Source organism: Cottoperca gobio, chromosome 8 (assembly GCF_900634415.1).
Source record: "Cottoperca gobio chromosome 8, fCotGob3.1, whole genome shotgun sequence".
Lineage (NCBI taxonomy): Eukaryota > Metazoa > Chordata > Actinopteri > Perciformes > Bovichtidae > Cottoperca > Cottoperca gobio.
Window position 1 is genome coordinate 22,305,324 of NC_041362.1, and position 26,101 is coordinate 22,331,424.

Here is a 26,101-nt window from a genome sequence, read left to right on the forward strand (position 1 = left end):
ATGCAGGTAATACAATAATAACAAGGAGGATCTTTAGTCTGAACAGGAACGGCAAACTCTTTATTGTCAGCGGTAGTGCATTTCAGCTACACTCATTCCTTTCTGACCTTTCACAATAAAAGCCAGACCAGAGAGCATTTCACTCAGCAGCTCCGACAAAAAAGATTCCAGTAGCGAAAATAGCATATATTTTTGCTATGATAAATAGCTTTAGCACTGAGATCGGGGTTTCTAGTTTTTTGGGATTCTTATGATTGTTCCTTGCTTTGGACAGTAACGTTAGCCAGGCTGCTAGCAGTACCCATGTTGCTCAGGATGTACCAACAAGTAGATCGATCTACTTGTTGGTACATCCTGAGTAATCCTGAGTTCTGAGTTCATATCCATAAAATGTTATCACTGTCTCCATTTGAAACAAATGCAGAATGTCTTTTGGTTTATAAGTAAAACACTGATACCTTCTTTACTATTTTTGCTGATTGATTAGGATTAGGATTAGGACCTCATTTTGTTTTTAGCTTGTAGCTATCTAGTGAGCTTTTAATTATAATGGAGCCGGAGCCACAAGACTGAACACATCCTGTCCCAGGTATACTGATGACAACATTAGATTTAAACACTCTTAATACCTTGTTTCTCTAGGCAGACTCCCAAACTCGCAAAGGACATTCAGTAATGATATTATGATGCATCAGATCAGTAAAATACCAGATATGTCTGTGAAACTGCAATACAATACAAACTATACAAAAATGTCCTATTCAAATGTGTGTAAAAAAGAAAAAAATTATTACGCAGATAGTGCCGTGAGAGTTGTACTTTCAGATGCTTTATTGTTTGTCAAAGTTTTGTGAGGATCAATCAGATGCCATAGTAACAACACGCAGTCAGCCTAAAGATGGGATGTTAACAATTTCAATCTATCATCATCACCTCCCATGAGTGACGGAACATCCCATGTTATACATTGTGATTGTGTTTATGTGCTTCAGATGCATACAGCAGATATCTAGAGCACAGATAAGAGCTGGCTGCTGTGGTGACAGAGCACTTACTTTGCATGGACATCATCTCCACCCTCTGGTACCACTGCCTTCACTGACCTCTGACCTGCAGAGAAAGAGAGGAAACATCTGCAAACAGGATTGCCTACAAAAATAAAACTAATCCTTTTCTGGAGGATTAAGGCTTTAATCACCATGTTCTGCAAAGCATGTTAAGGAATTAGTTCTTCTCACATTCCTTCAAGAAATACATCCATATACTGCACAGTTCATCAGCGTCCAGGGGGTGCACTTGCTTTTACATGGATCACATTTGTGAGCTTCCAGTCACGTGTCTGCCACTTCACCAATGAGTCCAAATGCATGTTACTGATCTTTAGTTTATTTCAAAGTGTACATTTTTGACAATTAACCTTACTCAGTAGTAGTGTATAACATCCAATCCATAATTAACTTGATGTTCTTTACTGTATGTAAGTTGTAACGAACACCCTCCCTGCAATCATTGCTGTTGTGATAAGAAATTATTTATTTTCCTATGGCCAAAAGCTGTCTTATAAAAAGCTGCAAGTTACATAAATGTCAATGTTGTGAAGAATATAAATCGCCTGAGAGCTGCTTTCTCAAACTCCCAGAAGCCACAGCTGGTGAAAGGTCACAGCATCTCATCTTCCCTGCCAAAAGCACTTCACAGAACCCACTGCCTAGTGGGAATTCCCACTAACGCTTAGAGGAACATGAAGTGTTTGTGTTCATGAGAGTGCACACAAGATATTGCTACACTCAGGTACAGCACATCCACCAAGATGGTTGTAATGACACCTCATTATAACCCAGGAGAGGTCAAGATTGGTTGGTGAGTGTTAGTCGCCTATATGTCTCTTAAAAGTTCTCAAATAATAGCTGACATAAAAAAATGAAGACCATTTTCTAACGAAATTTAAGCAAAATACAATAACTCTCATGATAAATTCAGTATAATGTACATTTCATCAGTGCAACCTCAGAGTCATGTCATACTCACCACTCTGCTGCTCTCTTTCTAACTTGCTGTTCTTCCTTCAGTGTTAAGTTTTCTGTCTACGATACTCAAAGCTTCGTTGTTAACGTTTTTAAAAAATGTGACCTTCGAGAAACATAGTCGACCTCATATTAAAGCTACACTAATCAATGTTATTTATACTGAGAATGAATCAAATAACTATGTGCAATGTGAAGATGTAACGAGAATTATCACCGACTCTGTAGACCCTCTGAGCTCTGCAGAGCTTTTTTGGCTCTTTTAGCTCATTGCTTTGGGTTTCCGGCACACTGCACCACTTTAACACTCATTAACATCATTTAGGGCAGCAAAAGAGAGCTGCAGTGAAAAAGCTCTAATAAACTCACTAACCACTACCTGCCCAGCACAAAACAGCAGACAGACACAGTTAGAGACTAGCTAAAGAGACTAATATTTTTCTCAGTAGTTAAAATAAAGTGAAATAATTTTTTGGTGAAAAATACATTTTGTTAGGTGATTGTTTTATTTAATTTAATTCAAATCTAAATTAAATGATATTATTAAAAGTGTTTTTCGAAGTGTGTGATGTTGTTGTACTCATTTTGGTCACAAGAGGCTGAAGTGCAATGTTCTAATTTACCTGGAAAAAACATGAATGCTTTTGTTCCTATTTAGAACATGGGGTAGTAGTGCACTTTGGCCCTTTGTGGCCAGAATTAGTATTACAACAACAAAGACTAAAATGATCTTAAAACATTCTCATTGGCCATCAGGTCTTCCATTAAAAGATAGGAAGGTCACTTCTCAGCACTCCCCAATGTGGCTGTAAAAAGCTCTGTGACAACTAGCCCATCTAGTCAGTCGACCCTACATTCATTCATACAGTGTGTGTGTGTGTGGTGTGTGTGTGTGTGTGTGTGTGTGTGTGTGTGTGTGTGTGTGTGTGTGTGTGTGTGTGTGTGTGTGTGTGTGTGTGTGTGTGTGTGTGTGTGTGTAATGAGTTGAGCACAGTCTCTTATTTTTCCCCCTTCACTCAACTATTGAGTAAAGCTATTTCTGGCACATGGATTGTCTATATTGTAATTTTACTTTGTTGTTTATCCTGTACACACGACATTGCACGTCTGTCCATCCTGGCAGAGAGATCCCTCCTCAGTTACTCTCCCTGAGCTTTCTACCATTTTTCCAATGACATAATATCAAACTACACCATACAAAAAGGTTGAGCCCAATTGCCCAATTGCCCTGAAACGTTTTTTATTCTACCTTGTTTTGAAGACTTCTGAACCAGTTTTCTCCCGATTTGGAAATACCTTATTCCCTCTTGAGCAGGTCTAACTCTCCTGTTGGTCTGGGGAGTGCTACAGACAGGCATGTGCGATGGCACGTGGACATTATTTACACCTTCATAAAAAAATGTGATCTGTATCTTGAAATCTTATGACACTGCCTGCCCGTACAACAATCTGTTCAGCGGCATCTCAGGTGGCGATATAAATTATATAAACACCAATCAGGATAGAAACATTTTCTCAAAAAGAAATTTAAGACATCAATATACTGTTGATAATATCCCATTTTGATACGGATTGCTGATCGTCAAATAACCATATCGGCCAATTCCGATCGTTTTTTTGTTGATTTGTTTTGTTATAGCAGCTGGTATACAAAGTTTATTTCCCCAGCATCCTGAAAAAAATATTTCAACCGTCCTGAAATCAGTGTAAATCGTCAACAATTATTATGTTACTGTTATCTATAGAGGTTATCTGCATAAAACACACAATTCAAATGATTAGGAAATTAAATTAAATTAAACATCTTGGCATTAGTAATATTAATTATTATTTATTAGACTTACAGCTAGTGTTTAGAAGTTTAACAGGTCATAATTCTCTTTGTAACATCTATTTTCTATTGAAAAAAAGGGTTTGAGAAGAGCATGCCCCTGACCCTTCTGCGAGGATTAATGTTCACAACTTTAAGCTTTTTCATCCTACTTGCATTTACAAAACATTTGCATTAAATTATGTATCTTCCCCATCATGTGTAACAGCCAAGCTTTTATAGAAGTGTGGTGTAAATTGCTCTGTGCCACCATATGTTTGTTGGAGTCCCTGCCTAATTAAAACTGAACATACTCTGAGGATAAATGTGAAGTTAAAATGTCATGGAAAGTTTTGTCGCTGGATGTTGGAGTGTTCCCTTATTGTTTGTAATGCTCTGCCAAGCCAAGTGCATGCTGGAAAGAGGAAATGAGAGCTAAGGAGTGTATGCAGACAGAAGAAAGAAGTGAGAGGAAAGATTATATTAGAAAGAAAGGATGGAGAATGGAGAGACAACAGGTGAGATGATGATGAAGTGAAGAAAGAGGGGAGTTATGGATGTGGCAGCGCCGTGCTATGTCCATTGTCTGTTCACACCAGAAGCGCATTTTTTAATTTCTTCTATCTATACACACTGAGACAAATGTATAATTTGTGATATTGGGCTTTATAAATAATTTAATTGATTTTGCTGATCAATGAAAAATGCTACTAAAAGTTCTGTATGTAAAAAGAAGCATTTTGTGGGCTATATTTCTTCCTTTAGGGGAGTAGAATATGTGTTTCACAGCATGTTGTATTTTAGATGGCTAGGTTTAGCAAAGTGCATCCATTTAAATGTATTATTATTATTATTATTATTATTATTATTATTATTATTATTATTATTATCTTAGTTGTTTAAGCAAGAGAAGAAAAAAAAAATATCAGTACCGTACATGAAAAAGTGGTATTGTGTGTGTGTTTGTGTGTGTGTGTGTGTGTGTGTGTGTGTGTGTGTGTGTGTGTGTGTGCGCGTGTGTGTGTGTTTGTGCGTCTATGTGCGTTTGTGCGTCTATGTGCGTCTACCAAAAGAAAAAAAATCCTTTCAGAGGTTTTTTGACACATGCTGAAAAGCTTTCAGAGAGAAAGCTAGGAAGTAGAAAAAAGCTTTTCTTCCTCACACACACAAACACACGCACTCATCCTGCCTGTCTCTCTGTCTTACAGTGTCTTCAGGCTGGGTACCTATGCCATGCCATATTAAGAGCAACTTTGGTCTGAACCGTGATGTCAGCATGGCAACCAACTGTTTCCAAGTGACATCAATATCACACTAAAAGCTGTATCTTACCAAGATAACATGTTGGAGCAAAGGAAGCCATGCTCTTTGCGTCCAGTGACATGTGATGTGTGTGCAATCATAATTATGTCCATACTTCCTCTCATGTGTGTATTTGTCTCTCAACACATCTTACATCTTCTCAGAGTCCTAACGTAGTCACACTAGAACACACACATCGTGCACAGACGGCTGGCATCATTGCAACTAATCTTCCAGGGATGGTGGTTTTCCAATGTATGCAAGTCAATTTTATTCATACAGCCCAATATCACAAATCACACATTTGCCTCAAGGGGCTTTACAATCTCTACACCATATGTTTGTATTTCATGTACTTGTGATTACTGCTTATCTTATCTAATCTATAAATATTTTTCCGTCTTGACAAATAGTCATTATTGTAACTTATGGTTTAATAAATCCACCATATCTAATATTATAAGAATTAAATGACTCACGCCCACTGCCTAGTTACACTACAGTCAAGCACATCACAGCCCCCCCAACCTAAACGGCCATAACAGCCTACATGGCAACTCTCAATTTGTACCTTCATCATCATCTGTAATCTTAAAACATTTCAACAAAACCATTTCAGTGGATTAATAATGAAGAGGACTCATTGTTGTATAAAGGTTGGGTCTTAAACTGGGATTTTAAAGAGGCAATAGAAGATATGACTGAGAATGGTAAACTGTTCCATAATGTAAGTGTATACATGGAAAAAGTCACCATTTTATTGTTTGTTGTCATTTTTATCAAGAATTTGGAATGGTAAGGAGTAAAAGAAAGAAATAGATAGTGGGCATCTTGGTTTTAGTTTAGTCCTTGGGACCCTCACCTCTCACCTTAGCTCCAGATAAAGTCGGACATAGGTTTTGAGTTGGTATTTATATGCACAATGGTACCAGACATGGCAACCGCACTGTGATGATTAGACTTCAGGAAACTGTGAGTATCACACTGAGATGCAATGTGTTAGTGAGCTGAAGAGGTGAGCTGGTAGGTGTTTGGACAGAGCCAGGCTAGCTGTTTCAATCGGGTTCCAGTATTTATGCTAAGCTGGGCTAACCACGACTCCAGGGTTACTTAATATACATTCTCATCTCACTCTTGGAAAGAAAGCAAGTCAGGATATTTCCCAAAATGTTGCACTACTCCTTTAACAAGGGGGAGACAGAATAACAACTGACCTCTCTCTCTCTCTCTCTCTCTCTCCTCTCTCTCTCTCTCTCTCTCTCTCTCTCTCTCTCTCTCTCTCTCTCTCTCTCTCTCTCTCTCTCTCTCTCTCTCTCTCTCTCTCTCTCTCTCTCTCTCTCTCTCTCTCTCTCTCTCTCTCTCTCTCTCTCTCTCTCTCTCAGGGAAATTGCCTTTATAATTGCAACATTTACGATGCCAAGTAACCAGACACTGTCCAGACTACTGGATCTATCAGTTCATAAGAGAAGCTCCTTTCAGAATATAAACAGCATGGAGTGAGTAAGTGAGAGAGAGTGTGAGATATTTCTGTCTAATGGTTTCTCTTGACAGTTAGACTTTTTTGACTGTGTCCTAATCATTTTCAGAATCCTCAGTTACAGATGTATCAACTCTGGTTTTATGAAACTGTCAGGTAAATTAATCCACATTGGAAAGACTATCATATGTATTTGTTTACCTCAATCAATCAATATATATATATTGATTGAAAACCGGTCAACAAACCATTACTTCCTGACTGCTGACGGAGGAGCGTGTTGGCGCCAAACTGGGACCAATGAGGAGAAGGTCAACGCCTACGCCTTCTATGTAGCCACATGTTTTACGACTCTCGGGACACACTGGAGCGGAGCCGTGAGACCGCAACGATGGGGCTCTTTGAGCCATGCGGTCTATGGAAACGGCGACGCAAAATGTGTCCTCAGCTGAGAATATTTTCTATGTTTGACTTATCACGTTAAATAAATATATCGATTGAACTAGAGGATTGCTGTTTTGATTCGACATTTAAGCTCCGAGTTCTTCAGCTTTTTCCCAACCCTTTAATTGGCGTCCCTGGGTGGGCTCCCGAAAGGAGAAGTGAAGAACGATCGCCGAGTATCGTTGACTGGTATTCATTGCACGTGCAAAAGATCAGGTGAGAGTGAACACCGGTTAAATCAAATATTCACTGCAGGTAGACTAGGAAAACTTATTAATGAATGCCAGCAACAATGTTCGACGGTCATAGCTAATACAACTGCTGTTAAACGATAAAAAGCAATCCTGAATGTTGAAATACAAGTGATAAGAGCAAGCATCGAAAATATTAATTGTGTTAACGATATTTATTAAAAGCCTATGGAGGGTTCCAGCACAGATCTGGTTAGGGCAGAAAAGCTCATATTAATCACTTAAAAGCCTATGGAGGGTTCCAGCACAGTTCTGGTTAGGGCCTCGTGCTCATATTAATCAAACAAATCCCGAGGTAGGGTGTCCGGTCTGGTACCGGATAAAGCTTATGGTAAGCTTGCATTGATATAGTTTAATACGAAAACACCTAAGGAAGGTAGCTAAGAAAGCTTAGTTAGTTTAATGTTAAAGAAGTCCTTTGGAAGGCAGATAGGTATAGTTTAATTCAAAGACTTAAGGGAAGCGTGGCTTAGAAGCTAGTGTTGTTTACCAAAGGAGGATAGTGATTATAATCCTGAATTACGTGAGAACCGATGACGATCGCCTCATAGTCTCAGATGTTGTATATCATCTCCTTTGCGGCAAGCATAGTGTAAAACATGTTAAGATTTGTTGTATTGTTGTATTGTTGTATTGTTGTGAGTAAAGTGTGTCTAAAGCAGGCCTAAGGCGAGGCTAAGCTAGCGTTGATATTTAGCTAATGCTTTGGAGTTTGTAGAACGGGTGAAAACTGTTCAAACTGACTGGTAGACGGTTGTGAAATCAAAGAGAACCGTGGAGTGTGTGTAAAGTAGTTTTAAGTTGGAAAAACGTGAAAGAAGGAGACGTTTTTGTGAAAGGCCTCAGAGATTAGGACCAGCTAACGGTGGCCACGTGATGCTGGGTCGCTAATTCCGCCTACTTGAGGTTACGAGGCATGTGAAAGTAAATTGTGATAAACTAAACCTTGAGTCTTATGCTGGAGCATTTTGGGTGGAAATAAAATGCATAAGTGATGTAGTGCCCGAGGGATTAAACCAAAAATGCGAGTTTTCTCCAAACTGGAAGGAGAGAAAATTTAGAACAAAGAAACCTCCATTTTCTATCCTTCTTCATCCGGGGGGAATTTAAAAAACCCACATCCGGTTGATAGCTAAATGCCTCTGGTGGACAAAATTGAGACTACAACTAAAAGTTTATAGAAACTTTACAAAATTTAAACACCTCCACCTATAGGACGGCAATTAAAGCGCACCTAATTTTAAAACCGTGCACCAGCAGACAAATTGGTAAATTACAATTAAAATCCAATTGAATTGAGGAAAGATAAAGAGAAGAAAAAGGTGAAACCAGAACCCCAGACTGTAGACCGGACGTGAGAAAAAGGACTGACAAGAGAACATGACTCCCCAGCAACGGGGATCCACACTTCCGGAACCAGGTCGTATATCTGCATTCACACACACTATCATAGTCAATTAAAGGAGGCTGAATTGTAAAGTGTAGAAAACTGTCTCTTATATGTTTTTGAGAAAACATGTTTAATAAGTGTGTGGATGACAGATATGTAGACTTTTTGTGTAATTCTGGAGCAGACAGAAATGATTAGAACAGAACAGAGCCGCAAAATACTCAGAATAAAGAGCGTAAAATAAAAACAATCAGCTAATGATAGATTAGGTTCAGAATAATAAATAATAATAAAAGACTTTAGTATCAGGCCATATTAGAGATGGTATCTGTCTAAGCAAGAAGTGTCAGCATAACCCATTTAACACACACGGTCACGGCTTCTTTGTATCCCTCTGTAAAAGGCCGGCGTGATTCCCTCTTGGATGGCTGTCCGTTCCCACCTCTCCCAAAAATATTAAGCAAACCTCATGACATTTTGTGAAAGACTATAATCGTCGACAGACGAATAGTAGGGAGATAGAATCTTCTGAGAGTTTAGTCTAAACAGTGTAGGGAGCTAGAAGCTCCTGAGGGTCCGATCGTAAATGTCATGAGGAAGAAATATGGTGAAGAGAGTGTGTAAGATAATAGGGAATGAAACAGCTGACAAATTATTTAAGAAAATAAAGTTTTGGTAAACTCATCTGTTTTAGAAATACCAGACTATAAGAAGCCTTTTATTTAAACAGCAGACTTCATGACATTAGTATTAACACAGAACCATGGAGATAAGAGTAGACCAGTGATTCACTACTCTTCACAACTAGACCCAGTAGATAAGGCAATGCCTGACCGCACATAAGCAGTAACTGCAGCTTCAATGGCAGGTCAGGCCTCTGCATCAAGTGTTATTCAGGCCATTGACTTTAACAGTGACACATGCAGTGTCAGTTTTGTTTTCACAACCCCATCTGACTATAGAATAATGTACAACTTTGATCCATCTACATTAATTCCAACAGCTGAGGACGGAGAACCACATGACTAAACGACAGAGACGGACAAGGAACTTCACCAAGACCAGACTTGACTGACATTCCCTAAGAGGAACCAGAGATGGAAATGTTTGTTAACGGATCATGTAAAGTAACCTAGAGGATCCGAATGTGACAAGATCTCTGTAGTGACACAGACCGACGTATTAAAAGCAGAAGCTCTACCCAATCATCTGTCAGCAGAGCAGCAGAACTGATAGCATTGACAGAGACGACTGACGAAAGAACACTTGACCAGAGAAGAACTCAGTACTACCAAGAAGATTATATAAATGTGTGTATTGAGACACGGTATTTGACCATGTCTCAAAAGGGGGAGTATTATATTAATAGAGTATATTCATAGCATTTGATTCAAAGGCCGACTCCAATAAAATCCATGCAGATGTGCTGAAATGGATATTCTGAACTAAATAAATATGAAGGAAATAAATATAGTTTAACGATTATAGACGTGTATATAAAATGAGCTGAAGTATTTCCAACACATACAGTAGACGCTATGACAGTAGCTAAAGTGTTTACAGCTAAATGAACTGTAAAATAAGGTAATGTGTGTAAAGGATGATGATAATAATAATAATAATAATATGATAATGATAATAAGCTTTATGTTTATGTTTATACAGGGCGGAGGCAGAGTCGGCAGCTGTGGGAATACGTTTTAAAGGGATGAGTTTACAGGATTTTGAAAAACGATCTACTATAATGAAAATGCAGGTGAACCCATGTGATGGAGGCAGGTCTGTGACGAAGTCGACGCCTAGATGTGACCGTGGTCTCTGGGGAATGGGCAGTGGTTGTAATTTGCCGGCTGGTAACTGGCGAGGAGTCTTCGCCATGGCGCATGCCGCGCATCCGGCTACGAACCTTCTGACCATCTTAGCCATGCCTGGCCACCAGAAGCGTTCCTGCAGGAGTGAAAGGGTTTGATTGGCCCCAGGGTGACCTGTGCCCAGTGAGCTGTGAGTAGACTCCATTACCTGATCTCGCAGAGTGGCTGGGATGTATGTCTTATTGGCTGGGGTGCCCGGCGGAGCTGGATCATCGACTTGGGCTTGAGTGATGTGTTTGTCCAGGGCCCATATGATCGGGGCAGCGATCAGGCGAGATGGTAAGATGCCCTCCGGCTCTTCGACGCACTCCGGCGCGTCATGGATGCGAGAGAGAGCGTCCGCCTGGATGTTCTTGGGTCCTGGACGGTACGTGAGGGTAAAATTAAATCGGGTGAAGACGAGGGCCCACCTGGCTTGTCGGGGGTTCAGACGACGTGCCTGACGTATGTACTCTAAGTTCTTATGATCTGTGAGCACGACGAAAGGATGACGCGCCCCCTCTAGCCAGTGTCGCCACTCCTCTAACGCTAGTTTTACTGCCAGGAGCTCTCGATTCCCAATATCGTAATTTAGCTCCGCCGGGGTGAACTTCTTTGAGAAAAAGGCGCATGGATGGCGACGAGGTGGAACGCCCGAGCGCTGAGACAGCACCGCACCCACTCCCGTGCTGGAGGCGTCTACTTCCACTAGAAACGGAATGCTGGGGTCAGGCAGGGCGAGAATGGGTGCGGACATGAAGGTTCTCTTCAGCAGGGCGAATGCGGCGGCTGCCTCAGGGTTCCATAACAGGGACTTCGGCTTACCTCGGAGAAGTGTGGTCAGGGGAGCAGTAATCTGGCTGTAGCCCTTTAGGAACCGGCGATAGAAGTTGGCGAATCCCAAGAATCGTTGTAGCTCTTTTACCGTCTTAGGTGGGGTCCAGGTGTTGATGACCTCCACTTTCCCCTCGTCCATACTGATTCCGGAGGCAGTGACGTTGTACCCTAGGAAAGACATGTGATCAGAGTGGAAGGAGCACTTCTCAGCCTTGGCAAAGAGGTGGTGTTCACGGAGCTTGTGAAGAACGAGGGACACATGATGGGAATGTTCGGTCTCGTTCCGAGAGTAGACCAGGATGTCATCAAGGTACACTATCACAAACCGATGCAAATACTCCCGGAACACCTCGTTCATAAAACCCTGGAACACAGAAGGGGCGTTGGCCAACCCGAAGGGCATGACGCAATACTCGTAGTGGCCACTAGGGGTGATGAAGGCCGTCTTCCACTCGTCCCCCTCACGTATCCGGATCAGATTGTATGCACTCCGGAGGTCGAGCTTCGTGAACATCTGTGCTCCTTGCAGTTGTTCCAGAGCCGATGGAACGAGGGGAAGAGGGTAACGATTCTTGATGGTGATCTTATTTAAACCACGGTAATCAATGCAGGGCCGAAGTCCACCGTCCTTCTTCTTCACGAAGAAAAAACTAGAAGCAGCCGGAGAGGTGGAGTGACGAATGTAGCCCTGCTGAAGAGCCTCAGTCACGTACTCATCCATGGCCTTCAGCTCAGGCAAAGCGAGGGGGTAGATTCTCCCACGAGGCACAGGCTCACCGGGCAGCAGGTCAATGCAGCAGTCCCCTGGTCGGTGCGGGGGGAGGTGTGCTGCGCGCTGCGGGCAGAAGACATCTTTAAACTGGGAGTAGCGAGGAGGAATGTCAAGGCTGACCTGGTCGACGGGACTCTCGATGGAGGTGGCGTGCAGGCCAATACGTGCAGGAACAGGTGCGTAGCGTGAGGAATGGCGGCGTGCAGCAGTGCGGCGTGGAGTGACAGCAGGCAGGCACCGGCCGAAGCATCTCGGACCCCACCGAGTCACCTCTCCCAGCACAGCGATGGAGAATGCAGGATCAGCCAGGGTCGCCCGAGGATGACGTCAGCAGTTGACCCCTCCAGTAGGAGAAATTGTATCTGCTCCCTGTGGAAAAGGCCGACTTCGAGCAGGACTGGAGAGGAGAGGTGCCGTACTTGCTTAGTGAGGGGGCGACCAGTGATGGTGTGGACAGAGAACGAAGTGGGGCTCGAGGACTTAGGCAGACCTATCTGCTGGCAGAGAGCCCCGGAGATGAAGTTGCCGGCGGACCCCGAGTCGATGAGAGCCTTGGCTGGAAAGGAACCAGAGGGAGTAGTCAGGGTTACCGGGACCAACAGAGGTTTACAGACAAAGACATCTTCTTGAAACGCACTCACCCGGGCTTGTGGGGGTCGTAGAGGACATGTCACCACGACATGTCCTCGCGCTCCGCAGTAAAGGCATAAGCCCTGAGTGATGCGGCGGCTTCTCTCTTCAGGGGTGAGTCTCAGGGAGTCCACGCTCATGGGCTCGGGCTCCTCTCCCTGGTAGGCGGGGGTACCGGGCTGGCGCAGGGAACTGGGCGGTGGGCAGCGCTCGGGACTGGACAGTATGCAGTGGCTGGTCTTGTAGGCAATGTTCACGGCGGTTGGCGACCCGAATGGCGAGCTGGATGAAACGTTCCAGCCCGACCGAGTCGTCATAACCGGAGAGATGGAGTCGGAGGGTTGGCTCTAATCCTTGCCTGAAGACGGTCAACAGGGCCGCCTCGTTCCAGCCACTTTCGGCCCCCAGCGTGCGGAACTGCAGGGTATACTCCAAAATCGGCGTACGGCCTTGACGAAGTCGGAGAAGGCGCACCTGCGTCGAAGTATCGCCTGGTGGTGAGTCGATGACCTCCTTGAAGTGCTGCACAAAAGCAGCATAGGAAGCAGTGATGGGCCCGCTCTGCTGCCACACGGACTCTGCCCACTGGAGTGCTCTACCCTGGAGTAGAGAGACGACGAACGCCACCTTCGATCTCTCGGTGGGGTAGCGTTTGGGTTCCATCTCCAGCATGAGGTCACATTGGAACAGGAATCCGCGGCACGCAGATGAGGAGGTCCCGGTGAACGGAGGCGGTCGCACGGCTCGGTCGGTGTGAGCAACCGGGGCAGGAGCAGGCGCTGGAGCGGGCATGGTGTTGACTGCGGCGAGGAGACCGCGACGCATCTCCTCGACGAGACCCTGGAACGGGTCTCCCGTGGCGGTGGGAGCGGGGATGACAGAGGAAGCGGAGGTGGCTCCGCTGGCTGAATCCATCGTTTTGTAGATCTGGCCTTCTGTCACGGACGTCAGGACTCAGAGATGGAATTGACAATAGTTTATTAGGCTCAGCCAGCGAGCAGATGGAAACACCATACAGACAGGGGAGGGGTGAACACAAGGATCAGGAACTCAGGAATACTCAGGCTCTAAGCACTGGAAAATAAGGAGACTGGCGTAAAAGCACAGTGAACTAAAAAGTACAAAACAGGGAGCGCCAAAACAAGGTACACGAGTCGAACTCGGAACAAACGAGAACCAACGGAGCAAACAGAAAACGGTACGATACCGGGATCAGGCAGACAGACGGGCAAAAAGGCAAAAGGCAGGAAAATCGCGTTGCAGAATCTGGGGAGGAAGTCCATGGGGTTTAGTCCACTTTGTACGAGGCCAGATGCGGAGTGAAGGGAGTGAGGAGACTTTATGCTGTGAACACAGGTGCTGGCAATCAGTATTCCGGTGATTGTGGATGCAGTGCAGGTGAGTGAGTGGAGACAGAGGGGGGCGTGGCAGGTGCGAGTTCAGGCACAGACGTGACAAGTATAGCCCTGTACACCTGAGACTGCACAACCACATCAAATGTGATTTATGTGACGTAATAACCTGTCCCTCTCCCCTAACAATATGCAGAACAGATCAGGTGGGCAGAGGAGCACATCTGCCACGGAGAGGAGTGACATGTAAGAAAATAAATGATTGTGATCCATTATTCCTCACCATCGTTTCATCGCATCCCAGAGATTAGAGACTGTTTGTTTTAGGCAGCTGAGGTTTTAGGAGCAGGTCCACAAGGACACTTTAGGATAAAGGTAGACAACAAGAAGACTGCAATCTCAAAGCAGTCAGTAGGAAAGGATATAAAGTTACTACAGTAAGAAATAGAATAGCAGGGAGACAGGATATGTGGAGAAGAATATGTGGCTTGACTGCAAACTGTATACCACTAGCTCAGTAAATATAGTGTGTGTGTGTGTGTGTGTGTGTGTGTGTGTGTGTGTACCAGTCAGGCCCCTCCTTGCTTTAAGCCCAGTCCCAGTAATACTCGGACCAATAACAGAGTAAATCTGTCTGTTAACAATGATGCACAGTAACAGAACCACTCAGCCCAATTTGCAAAAATCTCATTAAGAGATTTCCAACTCACAGAACCAATAGCACAAGACTGAAATATGTGCATTGATGACACTGGTCGAGCGTTTCTATGTTTGGCCCACAACAGGTCAAACTCTTGTGAGCTTGAACTCGGCTGAAGAGAAACACAGCACCTGGGGAGAGCTTCAGCTCCACAGCATACAAGAGATGCAGTAGGAGTCCCCCGGGGAGTGCCAGAGATCAAATTGGAGCAGGTTTTGACTCATTGTTTTTATGATGGGCAACTACTAATAAGAATGTGGATTAATTACATTCATTGCATCTAACAGAGGTTTATTAATTATTACAAGGGATGCCGTTAAGGGACAAGCTGAACAACAAGCAGCTTCCAGCGTATTGACATGATAGAATGTCTTTAGACATGCTCCTAGCAGAGAAAGGAGGTGTGTGTGCCATGTTTGGATCATCCTGTTGCACAATTATATCAAATAATACTGTTACTAGTCTTACAAAGATTGACAACATTATATAAAGAATTAGCAGAGAATTCAGGGGTAGAGAATTAGTCTGGTGATGCTATGGAAAGACGGTCCGGGAGATGGAGAGTTCTCATGTCACTGGTATCTTCAGCATTAATAGCTATATCAATATCAATTTGTACATTATCTCCACAGATTATATTTTGTGAATATTTATGCATTTTTATATTCATGTGCCAGCCAACCCAGAGCAAATTCTTTGTAGGTGAAAACCTACATGACAAGAAAGATTATTCTGATTCTGTATGTGGATGTTGTTATATACCATAAATTAGAAGCCGCATGACGAAATTGATTGATTCCACAATCACAAAACAAATGTACACGAGTATCAGCCCCTCTCCATAGATTTATGCAATTTGATAGAACTAGCCTGATTACAGAACGAAATTGCATTAGACATGGTGCTAGCTGAAAAAGGGGGTGTCTGCAAATTGTTTGGCTCTGTGTTGTACTTTCATCCCAAATAACACAGCCCCTGATGGATCCTTTACCAGAGCTTTGAAAGGACTTGACAGACTCAGCAAAGAGCTAGCATCAAACAGTGGGGTACTCATAGACTATGATATAGAGCAGGAACACGACAACCAGGAAGATGATTTCGTGTGAATAACTCTACAAAGTGTTTTTTGCTGCCATACCGAAGCCACTGACTTTATTGTAGTTAGTCTCTCAGTCGTATACAGATATTACAATCTTATACAGACATTAAAAGTTTACTAATATTTACTGTCTTTTACTGGAAGTGTTTTTTATTATACTGAAGCTAATTGTCTTTATGCTGGAATAACAAATGAAGTTCTTTGGTTTTATACAGAAGGTATTTTTTATGACTGGAATAAAAACAAGTGCACTATGAATGTATTCTTGTATACCATATGATGAATTTGTACACCACTCGGTGCCTTATATTTACTGGAGATTATACACACCATAAATGGTGTGTAAAGGGGGAATTGTCAGGTAAATTAATCCACATTGGAAAGACTATCATATGTATGTGTTTACCTCAATCAATATATATATACACACACTACGAATATGTTTCTGCCTTATTATGTATTTCCTGCACTGAGTGTATTACCAACATAATAGGGGCACTTCCCCTTTAAGAAAACCGGTCAACAAACCATTACTTCCTGACTGCTGACGGAGGAGCGTGTTGGCGCCAAACTGGGACCAATGAGGAGAAGGTCAACGCCTACGCCTTCTATGTAGCCACATGTTTTACGACTCTCGGGACACACTGGAGCGGAGCCGTGAGACCGCAACGATGGGGCTCTTTGAGCCATGCGGTCTATGGAAACGGCGACGCAAAATGTGTCCTCAGCTGAGAATATTTTCTATGTTTGACTTATCACGTTAAATAAATATATCGATTGAACTAGAGGATTGCTGTTTTGATTCGACATTTAAGCTCCGAGTTCTTCAGCTTTTTCCCAACCCTTTAAAACCTATTAGAAACTTCACTGTGAACTTAAATATTGAGCCGTTAGGAACTACTCTGCCGACAGTATTCTCCCAAAACTGTTCCATCATTTCTGTAAAGGTTGTTATTTTGAAAACATAGCTTCTGAGATGCAGAAACTACTCATCTCATTTCTTATTCCAGATCAGGGTCACTCCCAAAATCGAATACATGGTTTCTTCGCTCTGGATCAATGTATTTTCTAAGTGTTAAATAGATCCTGTTGGCAGAGACACAGCCTTAAAAGTAAGAAGTAGGAATGGCTGAACCTTTTACTACAGCGGCAGCTGACTGATGACAGTAAATCCTTCTTCATTGCCATGTCCCCTTCTCCAACTGAGATATATAATCCCCCCACCATGTTCTGGGTCTGCCCCAGAGTCTCCTACTCAGGTTCTACTCAGAGCTTTTTCCGGATGTCTGAACTCCTCACTTTGTCCATATGGTGAGCCCAGAGATTCTGCAAAGTAAGCACATTTTTGCCTAGATAGCAGGAAGTAGGAACTATGTTGATCAATTCTACCTATATTTGTGTCTCTAATATATGGGCAACCGACTGATCAGAGTAGCCCATCAGTCCTTCCTCCTTTCCACGCCACCAATCTCTTCTTGGGGGATCCTAAGGCATTCCCCAGCGAAATGGAATATATAATCTTTCCTGAATGTTCTGAGTCCACAATAACTGGGAAGGAGAGGGGCATCAAGGAGGCATCCGAATCAGAACCCCAAAGCACCTCAACAGGCTCCTTTTCAAATCTGTATTACTCACAATGTCCCCAAGGGTGAGCCCTTTCTCCTATGAAATAAAAGTACACAAAACATAGATGAGAGTTTTTTGCATTGCTCCTTTTGATGCTACTATTGATACTTAAGGTATATTTACACCAACCCTTTTCAGCAAGTCACTTCCAACAAGGCAGTCCAGTTTTCCAACAGTCACATTGTCTTAGACTTTGAGTTGGTGAAGCTCGTCCAGCTGAAAACCACAGAGTGCACGCTGGAAGTTGCAGCCTGATAAAGCCAGCTGCATCATCAAGACACAATTAAAAAATATTGTTTCAAACTGTGTAAGCACTTTTAAAGCTACAGTAGTTGTTTTCATGCAATTGTTATTTCTGCTTTATTAATAAAGCTTAATGCAAATGTTTTGTTTTCTTTCCTCAATACATTTCTATTCATGTCATTGATTATAGTGTAGCCCATAGGATAACAATATGGTGGTTTCATCAAATACTGGAGCGTGGGAGGTTCCAGGTCGTGTTACTACTATTCAGATGCTAATTAGATCATCGTCACAGGTTGTTGTACAATTTTTGTGTTGCTTTGTTGTTTGAGCTTCTCATCCCTGTAATCTGTTATCCTGTTAAAGCCCTGACACACACCAAACCAACATACTGTACCTGCCTGTACCTGTACCTGCCTCTAAGCCTATATATACCTTCACTTTAGCAATAAACTACTAAACGTATCCTGAAAAGTAATTTGGGTCCTCTCCTTGTATTCCCTGCATCATGACACTTGGTGACACACCCAATTCATCAGTACTTTGTTCAGGTATTACATCCACATATGCATATTGAATCATATATGTATTTTACAATCCATTGCAGTTATAATCCAGCTGGGTTGGCTTCTTCTGTCATCCAGTTTGTTGAAAATGCAACATGGTTTCTCTCATGTAATCAAACAAACATCACACTTTCCACTATTTCTCTTTTTCCCACACAGCATCTACTCATTCATCTCTGTGATCCTTATTTAGCCCAATCAGGTGCTCCTGTCATCCAACTCCTGATGCTAATTCTCTCCCTCACCACCTGCACCATCAGACTTCAAAGAATACTGCAGTGATGTGCAAATGTGTGTAACCAATTGTAGTATCTTTCTTGTTGACAAATTGCAGTGCTTTAATATCAAACAAATTGCAAGTAAGAAAATATGTGACTGTTTTAAGTAATCTTGTTTTAATCATAAGTGATATGCGAAGTTACATGAAGACGCCATGTTTTAAGATCTCAGTACATTGTTGTCATTAATGATAGAATCAGCGGATGGTGTAAAAAAAATCTAATTACAAAGAAGGTAATAGAGGCAGTAATAAACCATAGTTTTCCTCCAGTCTTATGATCATAACAGACTGTATGTGAAATTCCCTCTTTGAATTTGCAATTTTGTGTAAATTGAGAGCACAGCAATGTTGCATCATTGTGTGACACAAACAGCAACACCACCATAGCTCCACCCTCAGGAACACTGTGACTCACCTTCCTGAGATCTGAATAACCAGTACATAGGAGACGGATATTTTCAGGCAGACAGGAACCATTGTAAAGCTTACTTCCTCTTGTTTTCAAGGTCAACATATCTCTGCTATTTTCTGCCTCTCACAAGACCCACTGGAGCGCACACACACACACACACACACACACACACACACAAACACACACACACACACACGCACACGCACACGCACACACACACACACACACACACATTGCAGTGTCTGTTTTATCAGACAGGAGGGAATCCAACAGAGAGAGGAAGAAAGGTACACAGTGAGAGATTTGACTTGTCCCTCGTCATTGACCCCGTCAGCTCCATTGTGACGACCCACACAGTCGGTGCCTGTTATCTGTTTGTGTGAGTCATCTGCACAGGCTTGAAAGTCAATGACGTTTGCCTCTGAAATGCCCACACAAGCACACACACATAATTTAATTATGTGTGTGCATATAATATTATCAGCAGAGGACAGCTTTTAACAACTTAGTCAAGTTTCATGTTTGTGATAAAGGTTGTGATAAATCATTTCTGACTCAATTAATTTTCTGATTATATCACATTTGATTTGTATAGGCCATTATATGACATTGGAGGAACAGCTACAGGTAAGTACTGATGTTCCCCTTCCCCCTTTTCTTTTAGCATATATTTGTTTGCCAGTAAAAGTATTTGCTATTAGCAATTCATGTTTGCAATGTAGCCAAGGAGGTACAAATAACCATCGCAGGATTGGTTTGATGAAAACCTAAGAATGTGTAGATTCTCAGACAAATTCTGAAGCGTCTTTCTTCTATGACTTATAAGCAGAGTTTTGGATGGTAATGATAATGATATCAATGGGAAGTTATGACTCTGAGAAGGTGTACGATCTTTTTACTCAAATTCACCTCACACAGTATCTTAGCCTCTCCTTTAAGTTAACTCTCCTGCGCTCGCTGGGGAGGCTTTTGTCTTTATGCTGTTGAAGGTCTTTTAAAGAACATATCCTGGAAATTCTCTGAGGTTAAACTGCAGTCCAGAACAATGAGGAGAGGAGCACAGTGAATGTTGACTTCCCTGATTCCTCCTGTGATGATAATACCGTCCAAAGGAACACATTTCTCCCTGTTGTTACAATAATGTTTGATTATATTCTATTGTATTCTAAATGTTAATGAGTTAAATTAACTAATTTTGGTCCAGATGCTCCGCGCCCCTTTTCCAGAAGAGGGTCAAACAGTCAGTTTGGTTGGCCTTGGACTAATGTGCTAAAAGAAAAGTATCACATCATGTCAATTTATAAACCCTTCTAAAGTGGTCCTTTGTAAATCTAATGCAAAACCATGTTTCATTCATGACGTACGAACTTAAAAAGCATACCATATTCACACTGTCCTGGCAACTTGTGATGTTGATAGTCTAAATTGACCTCGGGATGAATAAAGTATCTATCTATCTATCTATCTATCTATCTATCTATCTATCTATCTATCTATCTATCTATCTATCTATCTATCTATCTATCTATCTATCTATCTATCTATCTATCTATATTTTTGCTGAAGCACATTTTGGCAGAATGAAGTGTCTTACAAGGATAAAACCTGTGACAGTTTCAGGTCACGGAGCGTCTCTCAGCACAGGACTAGCCTATCATCAATAGAGCAAATATTCAAGCTGAGAGATTTTCAGCATTTGACTGACAGATGAAAACAGCCTGTGATCCCTTCTTCATCATAAAAATGGCTGAAATATTAAGGGCAGCAAAATAACGGTCTGATTTGATGGCAGCGAGACAGAAAGGCATATAACATAGAAATATAACAGAGAGACAGACATTCAAGAAACAAATAAGAACGTACATGAGAAAGATCAAGACAGATCAAGAGCAAGACAAAAGAAATCATGACAGCGAAAACACTCGGGGAAAAAACATGGACATGAGAAAATAAATGTGAAATATATAATACAATTCTGCCAAACGTATGTAGTCTAATGTAATATAAGGATTAAAGGGATGATGATATTAAGATTATTCAAAAAACTAAATGATGGTAGAAGGGAAATAAAGTACAGTGAGGGTTTAATAGATTGAAGGCCAGACAGACACACAGACGGACAGACAGTCCACGACTGAAGCATCCCACATCATCCCTCCTTCTTTCCTCCGTGTTTAATTAAAATTTTCTCTCCCTGCAGTTCCTCCTTTCATTCTCTTTGAAGCCCTTTCCCCTGTTTCCTCTCTTCTCCCCTCCCCAGAAAGGAAAACATTAATATGTGCAGCGCCACTCTATCATCACACCACCACGTTGAGCACACGTCATCTAGCAAGCAAATAATACAGCAGCTCCAGAGACACATCAGAAAGGTTTTCATAATAAAATGTTTAAAGAAGGTTTCTCAGGGACCCAGGGATTAAATATCATAAAATTCACCATGTTACCCCCTTTACACCAGCAGTAGGCTTCTGCACTGAAAATCCCTACACCCTGCAGAGCAGAGTTCCTGAAAATGTATGATGAATTTATAGAAGAACTTTAAACAAAAACTTGGCGGCGCTCTCTTCTCATTGTTGCACCGACAACACTGAATGAAATAAAACACTGAACACTTCCTAACTTAAAATAGCCACAGACACATGCGAGTTAGGCTACCGCCGATCATGTTACAATCTTTCATATAATTGGGGGTTTCCCCCAGTGTATCGCAAGACTAAATTGACTCCCCGCCAGTCCCATCTTTAAAAAATGTATTTAAGATCTGCCACCACCTCCATCATCGCACTGTTTCCAGCAATAGCAAGTGAGCAGTTGGACGGTTGAGGGAGAGAAAGTTATGTAGCCGTGCAGTGTGTGCGGTTTATTCATCGGTGAATCAATGCTACAACTCCTCAATAGCTCAAGCTTAAGGTGGGATGCCTTTTAAGGTGGACCAGCTATTCTCATGTGATAAGCCGCCCCTCCAAGTTTTTGCAGTGCAGCTGTCCCCCCCCTACCCGGTCGACAGGGGCGCGGGGCTGAGCAGCTTCTTGTTGGAGACCCTGTAATCGATCCTGTTCTATAGAGACTTTTGTCCCAAGCCGATGACTCTAAAAACAACGTTAGCTACTTCAGGCTTTTTCAAATGTTATTGATGAACGATCGGTTCCCTCAACACGTGCTGACATTTCAAATGGTCCTAACAGACTGTCCTCCCGAGTAGAACAACTGCATCAGTCGTTTCAGCAAGTGCCCCAAATCACACAAAACTGATTTGTATTTTTATTTTTCAAACTTTTGTCTTTAGACTCAAACCATGACTCAAGTTACATCATTTGAGGACATTTATCAGACACACTCTGGAGTCACTAAAAGGTTTATACAAAAATGTTTATGGAGTAACAGTACTCCCTCACCGAGTTGTATTTGTGCCTACAACTAACCACACCGCAATCATAGCCTTGTAACATCGTAAAACACATTTATTTTCCAACAGTGATTTGTAAGAAACAGAACAAAATCGATCTTCATTTGAATGATCCGATATTAATTCATATCGTGCTAGTTTTTGTCTGCTAAGCCTTTGAAACTCAAGTAATTTGTGAGACAACAGAGATCTTTTAACTAAATCCATAACCAAGAATAAACTACAAAAAAAAACGTGACTTGAGGGAGGTTCAGGACATTTATCTCCACTGGGACTCGTTATTCACTAGAGAGCAATACTGAGGAGAGACAGGTAAAACATGAAGTGCCACAAGATACATTTATTTCAAATAACAGTGCTGACATTTTTGTTAAGCTAAATCATGGATGAGAGTAAAAAAGAACAGAAGGAGGAAAGTAAGGTATGACATAAGTGAAAAAGGGATGACATAAAAGACTGAAGGATTGTAGAAAATCTTGTCTCAAAGTAATGTTGGAGGAAAATGTTTAAAGAATGAAAACCAGGAAGGTGAAAGAAAAGTGAAAGGAGGTAAGAGGTATAAGGATAGACTATGGAGGAGGGGTGAAGAAAGAAATGATTTAATAAGGAAAAAAGTGTAAGGGGAAAAAAATCTAATAAAGAAATGTAAAGAGGGAAGTGAAGCACACACACACATACACACACATACACACATACACACACAACAAATGCAGTATTCAGTGAGTCAATTAGGAGTCTGTTAAAACTCCCCATAAACAGTGAGAATTAAATTGAATTTACCACAGGGCTCTTACTGTTTAGTGAGTGAGCGTGCGTGCGAGGGAAGAGGGAAAGAGAGAGTTTTACAAAAATATATATCTTGTATAGATGAGTGCGTTTGAAGATGCCAGCTGGTTTCTATAGTCAGTATCAACTGTATACATGTATAAACAATATTTTCCTTTATGTATATGCGTGTTTGGTGTGTGTGCGTGTGTGTGCCTGATCATATGTGCGTATCAGTGCAGATAATTGACAGCAGACTTCAGAGCCTCTGCAATAGGAACGATCATCACTCACATCAATAGGAATGTCAACATCAAAACACTCCTCCTGCAGCTGAAACCTCAGGGCAACTTTTCTCACTAATTAACCACTTGGCTGTTTTCAGGCGTAAACACTGCACATCTAAATACAGCAATGGAGACGGATTATGGATTAACTCATTAGCATCCAGGCTCAGGAAAGAGGCTGCTCTGTGACTGCAGCACAGAGTTCCCTAAATGGTTGTGAATGTTTAGCTGTGCAGCCCAATGAGTTGTGTAACATTAGAATGTTTCACTGGTTACTAGAAACATGGTGGTTTATCCTGATCTGACACTTCTACCACTGCAGGAATAGTTCAACATTTTTGTAATTATGCTTGTTTGCTCTCTTGGCGAGAGTTAGATATTCTCATGTGGTAAATGTTAGGGCTGGGATGATAACCGCAATACTGTGGTCATGTGATCCTACTGTTGAGCTCAATACTTTAACTTTATTTAAGAGTGCATATGGTGCGTGATATGAAATATAATAACACAATAATTGTTTACGTAGTTATCATCATTGACTGTCTTCAATCCTATGTTCAGGGGCTTTTCAGTTGCTGGTCAGGCAGCCAGTGTGTTGTTGAGCGCGAGAGAGAGAGAGAGAGAGAGAGAGAGAGAGAGAGAGAGAGAGAGAGAGAGAGAGCGAGAGAGAGAGAGAGAGAGAGACGGCAGCTTCAAGTGTGTTTTTGATGCTTTTAGTGAAGAATAATTTGCATAGACAGCTGTTTAAATTGTACAAATATCCCGCTGTAGATGTGTTCTTATAAACTGTATCTACATTGATTGATCAAGGGTACACTACAGGCAGATTCCCCTCATTCGCTACGGTGGACGAGGAAATATGAAAAAGAAAGAAAAAAAACCTCCCCCGTAAATATGTAGCTGAGCCAGCACAGCTTTATCTGTACCAAGACGGAAGAGTTGAGATAACTGGTAGTGGTTTTACGGTCGGGTATATAAAGGTCGGGCGCAGGAACTCCCTCCAGGAAGTCACTGCTCCTAGCCAAGAATAATTTGCACATGACCCCTATAAAAAAGTGAATTCAACAACAAGAAAAGACACAAGCTACCATTAATGAAACTTAGCCTTCCTGTAAATAAAGATTGTGCCACAGAACTGCAAGAAGGCTTTTTATTTGAAACATCTGTGCAGGAAGTAGTGTTGCACATTATATTGATATTAAATACGTATCGCAAAATGCTGCTGTTAAAAACAGAACCCATTTTATTAGTATTGGTACTTTAAGAATGACAGTGTTTTAATATGAGCCGTATTTATAAGATTGGTTGAGGTACGACAGCGGGGCTGTGTGTGTGTGTGTGTGTGTGTGTGTGTGTGTGTGTGTGTGTGTGTGTGTGTGTGTGTGTGTGTGTGCGCCCAGGCTTCCTCTGCAGGGTCGGTGTGTTTTGCTCTCATGTGCACGCTGTAAATAAAAGTACTCTTGCAGACCCACAGGGCCAAATATGGGACTAATGTTCTGTAGCCAAGAGTTGCTCCCGCCATACCGATAAAAATACACAATAATAACACTGAGGCTACGTAGTCTGAACCAAGAGGGCAAACTCTCTATTGCTCCCACATTGTCGCATTACACCTTCACATTTCCGTTCTTACCTTTCACAATAAAAGCCACCCACGGCATCACTGCTCATGAGAGGGAAATTAAATCCACGCAGAGCACTTTGCTTAGAGGCAACTCAACAAAATAGTTTAGGGTTAGGGTTAGAGGTGGAGAGATGTGAACGTGTAAACAGCTGATCTTAAATAAGAGATTATCCAGTCCTGGTGGGATATTAAATGTATGAACTATGGAACAATAATTCACTCCTGTTGTTTTAAGGCTTCTTTTCACACCCTCCACTGCCCACATTGTTTCTGATGTTTCAGGTTTTTGCACTGGGATTGTTTTAGTTTCTATATAGAGATACTTTAGGCAGGTGTCTTGTCAAAGTCATAATTGTGGTATCGTGTCAACAGTAGCAGAAAGTGCTTTTACATTGACAGTAACTTTACAGCCATCAAAACTCAGCAAAGTAGAAGCAACTTCAATTAATAGGTGAATCAAAACAGTTGTGCTGTTTAAAAGAGAGTGAGGGCAGCAGAGCAGGGAGTCTGGCTGTTGTTGTACTGATGGAATTGTGCTGTAGAAATATATATTACACTGATAGATAGACAAGTAGGTCTACAGCACCACAACAACAAGCTTGTTTCAACACAAACTGAACATCAGAACATCATGAAGGGAGGATCTGTTGCAGAAAACTTTAGCTAAATGTACCTAATAACCTCAAAAACATAAAATAACAATTGTTTTGTTATATACTGTATGTATCCAAAGAAAATAAAAACCTAAAAAGGGACAGTGTGTAGGATTTGGGGGAGTTTGATTGATCCATTCTGAGCTACTGAAGAAACATATCGGAGCAGCATAGCGGGCTCTGTGGAAGAGGGCCTGCTCTTTAAGTAGATATGAACGATGAAAACATAGTTAAGAATACTATATTCCATTTCTGCTAATAAATTCCCCCTAAATAATGTACTGGCCTTTTAACACTGCAC

The 26,101-nt window shown here is 41.9% G+C and overlaps 1 protein-coding gene across 2 annotated transcripts in view; it reads right to left on the minus strand.

Moving 5' to 3' along the window:
• Positions 1 to 26,101, minus strand: part of LOC115012554 (junction plakoglobin-like) — a 129,646-nt gene that overhangs the window by 55,478 nt on the left and 48,067 nt on the right. For both annotated transcript variants that reach the window (XM_029438223.1, XM_029438222.1), the window contains one exon: positions 1,056 to 1,110. In XM_029438223.1, the coding sequence (XP_029294083.1) occupies positions 1,056 to 1,071 (16 nt within the window). In that variant the 5' untranslated portion in view covers positions 1,072 to 1,110. The remainder of the gene's footprint in view (positions 1 to 1,055; positions 1,111 to 26,101) is intronic.